The sequence below is a fragment of the Gallinula chloropus genome (assembly GCF_964237585.1).
Source record: "Gallinula chloropus genome assembly, chromosome: 14".
In the NCBI taxonomy this organism is placed as follows: Eukaryota; Metazoa; Chordata; class Aves; order Gruiformes; family Rallidae; genus Gallinula; species Gallinula chloropus.
This window is the reverse complement of record NC_140099.1, coordinates 14,679,769-14,688,960: the sequence shown is the minus strand read 5'-3', so window position 1 is coordinate 14,688,960 and position 9,192 is coordinate 14,679,769. Positions and strand designations below refer to the sequence as shown.

At 43.8% G+C, this 9,192-nt stretch overlaps 1 protein-coding gene across 2 annotated transcripts in view; it reads right to left on the bottom strand.

Moving 5' to 3' along the window:
- Positions 1-6,032: 6,032 nt before the first annotated feature.
- Positions 6,033-9,192, bottom strand: part of LGR4 (leucine rich repeat containing G protein-coupled receptor 4) — a gene marked incomplete at its 5' end in the record, with an annotated part of 83,161 nt that continues 80,001 nt past the window's right edge. For both annotated transcript variants that reach the window (XM_084270496.1, XM_084270497.1), the window contains one exon: positions 6,033-7,330. In XM_084270496.1, coding sequence (XP_084126622.1) covers positions 6,054-7,330 — 1,277 coding nt within the window. In that variant the 3' untranslated portion in view covers positions 6,033-6,053. The remainder of the gene's footprint in view (positions 7,331-9,192) is intronic.

The following is a 9,192-nucleotide window of genomic DNA, read 5'->3' as shown; positions in this document are numbered from 1 at the left end:
GTGCACAATGCAATGCCTCAGCTTTGTGTAACACAAAGCACCTCTGGTTTCACATGAACATCTGTGTGTGTACTGCTTGCAGCTTAAGAAGTAAAAGTAGTATAGAAGTTATTTACTATATGGCTCAATAAGCACTGTGAGCAAATCTTCGCATCATGCTGGGCAGGAAAAGTTCTATTTCTACAGCTTGCAGACCAAGTACACCTAGGGAGGCTTGAAAACCTCCCCTGACCTTAGAGGCTCACAGGGAAGACTGGCAGCAGTCTAAAATGACTAGAAAAAAGAAAAAAAAACCCTCCCCTTCCATCTCATTTAATTGCAGAATTCAGATGCACTGCCATGTGCATCTCTGGCTTCTGATGAAGTCCCACAGCTGCTCACCTGGGATGGCCAAAAGGGATGTCACAAAGGCAAGGCAGCAATCTGGCCAAAGACACGAACAGTCGAGCCTTTCTCTTCCCCCCTGTGTTAGCAGAGATAGCAATTTAATTCCTTGGGGAACTGGGAACAGGAGCTGGGCAAACAGCTTACATCAACAAGCGTATTGCGACAAGGTACCGGAGTTTAAGCATCAAGGCTGCCTATACAGAGGGCAGCAAAAGCCAGTCCACCTTTCCAGGAATTAAAGGATCGTTCCTGGAACAGCAGAAGCATCCAACTTTAAGTGAAAATACAACGTAACATCATTGTTATCCTTTCTGTTACCATTCTGCCGAGCTTGTCAAGACAGACCCACAGCCAAGGTAAGAGCCCAGACAGTGTCATTTTGGAAAACACCATGGATTGAAAGAATGGTCCCATTGGCTCAGGCACACAGCTCCTGAGGCTGCAGAAGGACAGACAGCCGGACAAACGGCACATTGCAAAGACAGGCGTCACGGCAAACCCTTCACTCCATGGCCTTAGTGCCATGATAGGAAAGACTGCATCTAAAAGGCATCTGCCCTGTCAGGAATTTAGCACCAACACTCCTAAAGCCTAAGGGGAAAATCAAACAGACACAAGGAAGGACAGAAGCTGCCGCAAACAACTGAGTGTAGCAAATAAACACACACACACCCCTCGCAGGTGTCACCACAGTGAAAAATCAGCCTAATTTCTCACCAAAGAAACAACAAAAACTACATTCAGTCTGCCACCACCAACTGAACCAACACCACGACTGACTGTGGAGTAACTACTTCAGGCTCTCTTCCCACAGGAAGTTAAACTCAGAGTAAACAGAGCGATACAGTCACAGACCTGTACTTGCTGTCTGTTCAGTCGTGCCGATCGGTCTGCCCGCGCATCCAAGTACTGCTGACAGATTGCTCACAAGACATCCACAGGATTTGGGAAAAAGCCACATATTGCAGATAAAATGTCAAGAAAGTGGTTTTACAGGTAGCAAGCACAGGAATTAATTAAATTCTCAGCATAAATCAACTACCCTGAACCACTAACTACCCTGATATGACAACTCCATGAAATATTTGAATTTGCCAGCTCTTCTTTATGAAACAGTTCAATTTTAGAAATTCAACTGTAACCTGATCAGCTCAGTCTCTGAAAACTAAGGACCATCAGAAGGAAACCTCTCAGTTCTACTTAATTTTAGCCAGATTTCATGAAAAGCATCAGATAAGATTGCTTTCAGATGTAACGTCTGGTTCCACCCTTGCATAGAAAAAGCATTAAAGTAATCCTACTGAAAATAACCCCCAACCAAACCTGAAAAAACCTTACTAAATCTATACACAAACTAAGGCTCAGCCAACATACCTTAAGCTTGGAGAAAAGAATGCATGTCTTTTAATTTATTTGCAACATGGGAATAAAAATTAGAAAATTCTAACCAAATATAATCAGATTGAAGAAGCCTTCCTGAGCCTTCAGACCTTCCAGTGTGGGGGAGAACGGTGGGGCAGGCATGGGAGTGAGGAAGAAAGTAAGGGACCTGGCTCCATGTTTGGCATCTGAGCTGGATGAGCGCCGCCTGTACTTGTCTAGTGGCTATTTTTGTGCCCGTATTTGTAGTTCTATTTGATTAGAGGTGGTGAAATCCCAGGTTTTGGATTGCTCCCACTTCCCTTCATGGTACGGTGTATTCCCATGCCTGCAATATGCTGCATCCACTGCTAGTGCCAGTCCAGACTCCGCTGGTTGCAATGAGGAGCCTTCTGCCCTGTAGATATCATGACCATGAAACTACAGTGTTTCTTAGGGAAAACCTAAATATTTTACAGCACTGTAGTGCCATGAACGCAACACATGAAGCGTGTCCAGTCACTCTCCAAGACTTACACCACAAATCCCCCTTTTCTTTACTGTTGTATACTTTATTACCCTGTTTCACATTCATCTCATTTACTGTCTTCAGCTGAAGTCTAGTGCCAAGAGTCAATCAGATTCCACTGCATGATATGTGGAAAATATTAAAAAAAAACAACCCAAAACAACTCTTGCTAAAAATAAACTTCTTATGCTAGCAGTAAAAGATCAAAAGCACCCATATAATTAAAAATTATTAAACTGGGAGCGCGCATGAAGCAAAACCCGCGTTGAGCTTTTAATTAAAAATATTACCCTGTAAATTAAAACTGAAGGATCAAGAAGTAGCAATCAAGGTGAAAAGAGTTCTTGGAGAAAAAATATCTTTGTATAGCTTTGAAATTTCTTAGTAAATTTATGATTAAGCACAGGAAATTCTGCGGGAAAAGAAAGGGAAAAAAGGGCAAAATGGACCTAGACCAAAAAGTTGCTAAGTTGATGCATTATTTTTGTAAGGGGATAAAAAGGCTCTGCTTCAAATTAAGCGATCTCACAGCATACTGCCAGACAGCAGGCCAAATGCTGTCTGCAAGGAATTACTCTTCAGGGGCAGTAAAGTTAGGGAATACTTTTATTTGTGATTCTGTCCTCCTGCAGAAAGCTGCTGCTTCGCAACAGCAGCAGGTGAGCACCAAAAAACCCAACCAAAAAATGCTCTCCTTGCTATAAGGTTTTCCTTTATTTAAAGTCAACAGCAATTTCTTTTTGTCTGCTAAACCCAGCACTGGAGCTCAGCACCACAGGTGTTTAGAAGCAAGGTACATGACATTGTCACTGTTAAGAAGAGCTTCACCTACCTTTAGACTCCAGAGAATTGAGGGACACCTCAAAAGGGTGTAACCTGTGAGGTTTCAGCCACCTTGAGTCCCAGAACTGGAATGAGGAAGCTCTGCCTAGCTGTGCTGGCAGCTCTGAAAGCCACTCACAGAGTGGTAACTGAAAAACGTCGCTCATTCCTCACAGAACTGCTTTAAGGCAAGTTGTCCCCATGTGTTTGACACTGCTCTTGGGTAGGAGAGGGAGCAAGTTCTCAGGAGACAGCTTTCCAATTGCAGCTGTGAACATCTGAACATCACACGGTGCTCTGCTGCTGACATCAGCCTGTCTGGTAAAGACCCAAGCAAGGGAGCGTTAAGTACCCGGTGCCTGGATTTCTCTGGGTTCCCCTGGTGTGACCATCCATCCACATGCGTTGGGCAGGTGGCAGCGCCAAGGCTGCTTCTTGACAGGTTGATCAGCTCCTCGCTGCCTGGACTTTCACCTCTACCAGCAGATCGAACCTGTGCGCGTCTCAGACACGGGGCTGGCAGCACGACGGGGTAACCGTTAGCGTAACCACACCTCCTGAAGCACACTGAGGTACGCTGATGTGTGACCAAATTCCACAGCTGCAAACGGATCCCATCCAACCATTTTAACAGCATTTCGGTGAGAACTCATTTGTGAAACAGAAGACATCAATCCATGCTCCAAAGCTTTGTTTGAAAACACAACAGGCCTTCTGAAAACTCGATGGTTGGATTTTTCCTTCCCTACAGATGATGAGACAGCAGCTGACACTTAGCGCTGCCCTGTCTGAGCAGCACTCACTGGAAGAATTCTCCTTACCTCTGACTGGTTGGCCAGCAGAGGCAATATGGAACAGACTGGGACCTCTTACAAAATTACGGCTTTAAAAAAAAAAACCCAAAACCAAACACCCCACAACACCCAGCACTGGAACAGTATCCAAACCAAATCGCCATCTGCCTGACTGTCCAAGCCACACCAAAACCATTTCAATTCAAACACAACGCATAATAACGTCTTTAATAACGAGACTGCTTTGTTAGAGGGCGGACACGTCTCTGAAGGTGTTAACCTTTTGCATGCCAAGAGTCAGCAGTCTGAGACCATAAACCCACTGGTAAACCAGCAGCTTGCTCATCTCTCTGGCAATCCTTTCCCGACATGCTCGCCACATGCAGCAGGGAGCACACGGCATTAGCCATGCTCAGGACTTTGACACCACTTCCAGCCTTAACTTTTGAGAAACAGAGATAAATAACAACTGATGTTCATGTACCCTTTATTTGCTCTCAGTGAGACATTCCATGCTAACTGCAGATGTAATATTCATGAGCGTATATAAGGATTAACAGCTCTGGGTTGGTTTTCTCCTCTTTGTTTCTACACGCGAATATTTTGGCTTATAAAATTAACAGCATAGGGTAAATAATCCTCCCATACTTTGTACAAACTACATGATTTTGATATACAAGGATTCTGTTTTTATTACAGTGACAATATACAACCATGTCTATTTACAATGCAAAAAAGTATATAAACCACATTTTAAACATTCTGCTACTGGCAGCCACTATTGTTTAGGAGGTAGCTTTAATTAACAAAATGAACTGAAGCCACATTTCCCATCATGTGTTCTATCAAATAATTTATAATACAAAGATAAAAATTCATTGTATGAACAGTATATACAGTTTAATTCTCAAAACAGCAATCTAGCTTTAAATCTTAACAAGAATGTCTCCAAAGTGACTGGGATGGTAGTGGATTTGCTCTTGATTTAGCGTGGTGTTCAAGAAACATACATATTCACTTAATCATGCATTTATAGCTTTAAATCGATCAGATTTCAAACTAAATATAGATAAATGGATCACCGATTGTACTTAAATGATTTGGGTCTCAGGACTCGAATGGTTTAACAATACTGCACTGATTTACATGGACATCGGTGACCTTGCACAGTGTACTTCTCTCTCAGTAAAATAATCAGAAAAATGCTTTTCTTTATTGCAAAATCGTTTTGTCTCCCCTCCAATCTCAGTCTATTCGCAGATAGTATTTGGGTGCTGTAACTTTCAACAGGCTGCAGGGTACTAGCCAGTCTTCCTGCAAGGACACTGACAGCACTGCTAACACCCCACCCCCCGATGCATCGATATTCCTTCCAACAGCGTGACCCAACTGCATAATACTGAAGAAAATTGCTGTGGTTCACCTGAAGTGATGCATCATCACTGGAAAAATGGGTTCAACTTGTTACTCCTGACAGCTGTTCAAAGTTCTCAGCTCACAGCCCAGAGATACTGCGGATTACAAGTACTTTGTTCTAACAAAACCTTTCTTAAAAATTGAACATTGGCTTGAAATACAAAACAAACACGGTACTCCTGTATTGCTGTCACAGTTACATGTGGGAGAATTAATCCCTTTTTTTGGCCCTGCAGTAAAATTCATCCTGAGATTCAATGCTGAATACACTATACAAAGCTAGCAAGAGGTTTTTTTGCTTATTTATAGAAAAGTCACATTTAAAAATAATCTCTTTTAATAGTAAGAGCTGTCCTTGATATTGTGCTTTGGCAGGACAAAAGCAAATCACAACTGAACTTACCTCTCCAACAGCAGAAGCAAAGTACGACCGCAGTACAATGTGGAAACACGCCATTAGCATGTAAAAAAACTGTATAAAAAGAAACCACTATTGTGTGGACAGAGTAAAAATATTGGGTAACAAATTTGGTTTACCAATTATTTACAGTCGGGGCAACTGATTGATTTGTTTAATTATTTTTAAAGGTATGGCTCAAGAAGCTACTGCCCGCTTCCCTTCTTGACAAACAACACTAGACAACAATTACAAAAGTGCTTCCTGCTTGAAAGGTCAAAACAGGCAATGGTTTGAAGCATTACACCTCTTTCTTTATTAGACCAGCTGATGGCAAAGAGCCTGATTTTCAGTCTTTAATTCTCGGGATGTTGTAGGCGTAACGGACCAAAGGGAACCCTCGGCTTTGGTAAAAACACGCCCGGCCACAGGCCTGCACTTGGTCTGAGCTGTCCGACACGAAGGAGTCGTCCTCGTCCGCGTAGTCAGAGTGGGCTGACTGGGTGCCACAGTCTGACCAGTAGCCATCGGGCTTTTGGCAAGGCACCACTGCCAGCGCGGGGCAGCTGTGAGATTTGATCAAGTGTTTACAGGGCACGGGCTTGGATAAGAGGAGCGACTCGCAGCACTCGCACACAGCGATGTTCCCCTGCAAGTGCGTGTACACGCCGCAGTCGTAGTAAAAATCCTGCGTCACGCAGCCCCCTTGAGCGTTGACAGCAATCGCTACCGCTCCGTTTCTCCTGGTCACGTGGCGCCTGAGCAGCTTCCAGTCTTCCTTGAACTTTGGGTTAAAGAACACGTACAGGACCGGGTTCAGGCAAGCAGGTAAAGGGAAAAATATCAAAGTAACAGACTTCATGATTTCGGGGCTGATGGAGATTGCCGTGATCAGCGGCGCGAAGGAGAAAAACGCCACGGGGCAGAAGAAGATGCAGTTCGTGAAGATGAGCCAAGCCACATGCTTAATCGTGCTGGACTGAGAGTTCTCTGAGAGGTCCTCCTTTTCCAAGTTGCAATAGAGTTTAGTGTAGACAACAGCCATTAGCAAAAACGCTAATGAATTTAGGAGCACTAAAGTTACCGTGAAGCCTAACGAAGGCGTCTCTCCAGTGGGGAAGGGCAAGCAAAGGGGTGACGCCGAGTACTCGGCTTGATAAAAAAGGGGTAAGCATCCTGCTACCACGGCACACAGGAAAGCAAAACACGCTGCCATTCGGAATTGCTTCTGGCGGTTGCTCTTCCCCTTTGTCAGGATCTCCTTGGCAGAGCAGCTCCGCTCAACAGCCGCCAGCATCAGGAAAAAAATGGCACTTTCTGAAGAAAAGACCGCAAGAAACCCAGCGACTCTGCAACCGCTGCCAGTCTCCCACCATATGCCAAATTCAGCAAACCTTCCCCAAGAGACAGCATCCAAGAAAGTTAAAATACCAGTATAGACTCCCATAAATAAGTTAGAGACAGAAATGAGACCTATGAACAGTTTGGAAGATGGCAAGGGAGTGCAGGATGCAAATATTGTTAACATGACAAGCAGGTTGAAGAACAAAGCAACCAAAAAAATAAACCAGACGGTAAGTCGAATCATCCAGCTTCCCAATAAATATTCACAAGGCTTAAAAGCACCTAAAAGAAAAAAAAGAAAAACACAGAACAACCAATTTAGGAAAAAAAACAACCCAGGTCTTAATAAGCAAGATTTTCAAAAGGTATTACAAGAGCACTCCTCATTAATTCATGGAGTACACAGATGAACTGCCAAATAGGCCAGCTGAAAGTAAACTATTCTGCTGAAGCTATTTACTAATTAATTATGCCTGAAATAATAATTACTGAGCTGAATGGTCACTTGAGAATATTTTATATAAACAAGCTCGCTAAACAAACTTAATTACCTTTTAGCTACTCAAACTACCTTTTATTAGTGCCACCCAAATACTTATTTTCTTTAGATTTCATAATTATTTTTTTACACAACTTTTTACATGAAAAGCAAGTAATCAGAACCAATTTATAAGGAGAAAGGATTTTTTAGAATCAACATGTTCTCTCAAAAATGATCCACACGCACAGCCCATCTGGAATAACTTTTGGTCACAAGGAAACATCTGTAAAGCAATCAAGACATTCAATTTATCAGCTTTAATACGGACAGGAATTGACTGCAAGTCCTCTTGCCCACCCTCATCACTGAAAGGCACTGTGAGTTTGGACAGTCAGACACCGAAAGCAATTTTTTTTCTTCTTCTTTTGACAGTTGAAAAAACTTAAATGATAAAAAGCATCCAACAAGCAAACCAGTATGAGCCAAGACAAGGAAAAAAGGTAACTGCTTATCCTTCTAATTGCTATTTATTCCATGGGGAAAGTCCTACTGATTTTAAGCAACAATTAAGAGAGTTTAACCTCTGCTACATCCCCAGTAGGCACTACCAGTTGTGTGAAGACCAAGAGCGGGGGGATCTCTCCCAGCAGCCAGGCCTTGGGGAGCTGAAGGCAGAGCAGAGAAACGCCAGATTGTGCTGCCACCTCAGGCTGGAGTTTCTCAGCTGGATCCAGCCCGTGGCTCCTCTCAGCTCACAGCCTGCATTTAGGCAGGTGAAAGATAGCTACAGCCCATCCTTAACACTGGCTGGAGCCACTGCAGAGAACGATTCCAAATGTCAGTGCAGAAATCTGCAAAGGCCAACTTCATGGAATTACTTAACTGACAAGTGAAAAAAAACAATCTTTGTTTAAATGAGCAAGCATCATTTCTGGGCAAGAAATAACGGTGCTAACTGGACTATTAGACCAGTAAAATCAGCAGCAACACACCCCCACCAGTCTTTTTTCCTTAGGTGAGACACCCATGCCAGAATAGTTACTATTACGTGATGTAACGATACCTGCTAAGCTGAAGCCACTTAAAACCAGAACCCCCTTCCTGTTTAGGAAATTTGAAAATCTCAAATGCTGTGCTTCTAAAATCAATTTTAAGTCTGCTTTCTAGTTGCTGTATAGCAAAGTATCTTTACACAAAGAAAACCCATCACACTTTCCTGTCCTTCTCCCCAGGGCTAACTATTTCCTGGCTTGTATCAGAAACAGTGTGGCCAGTAGGGCTGGGGAGGGGATTGTGCCCCTGTAATCGGCATTGGTGAGGCTGCACCTTGAGTACTGGGTCCAGTTCTGGGCTCCTCACCATAAGAAGGACATTGAGGTCCTGGAGTGAGTCCAGAGAAGGGCAACCAGGCTGGGGAAGGGGCTGGAGGGCAAATCCTCTGAGGAGCGGCTGAGGGAGCTGGGGGTGTTCAGCCTGGAGAAGAGGAGGCTGAGGGGAAACCTTATCACCACCTACAGCTACCGGACAGGAGGGTGCAGAGAGGTGGGTGATGGTCTCTTCAGCCAGGTGACAGGAGATGAGACAAGGGGAAATGGCATGAAGCTGCTCCAGGGCAGGGTCAGATCAGATGTGAGGAGAAAGTTCTTCCCTGAAAGAGTTGTCA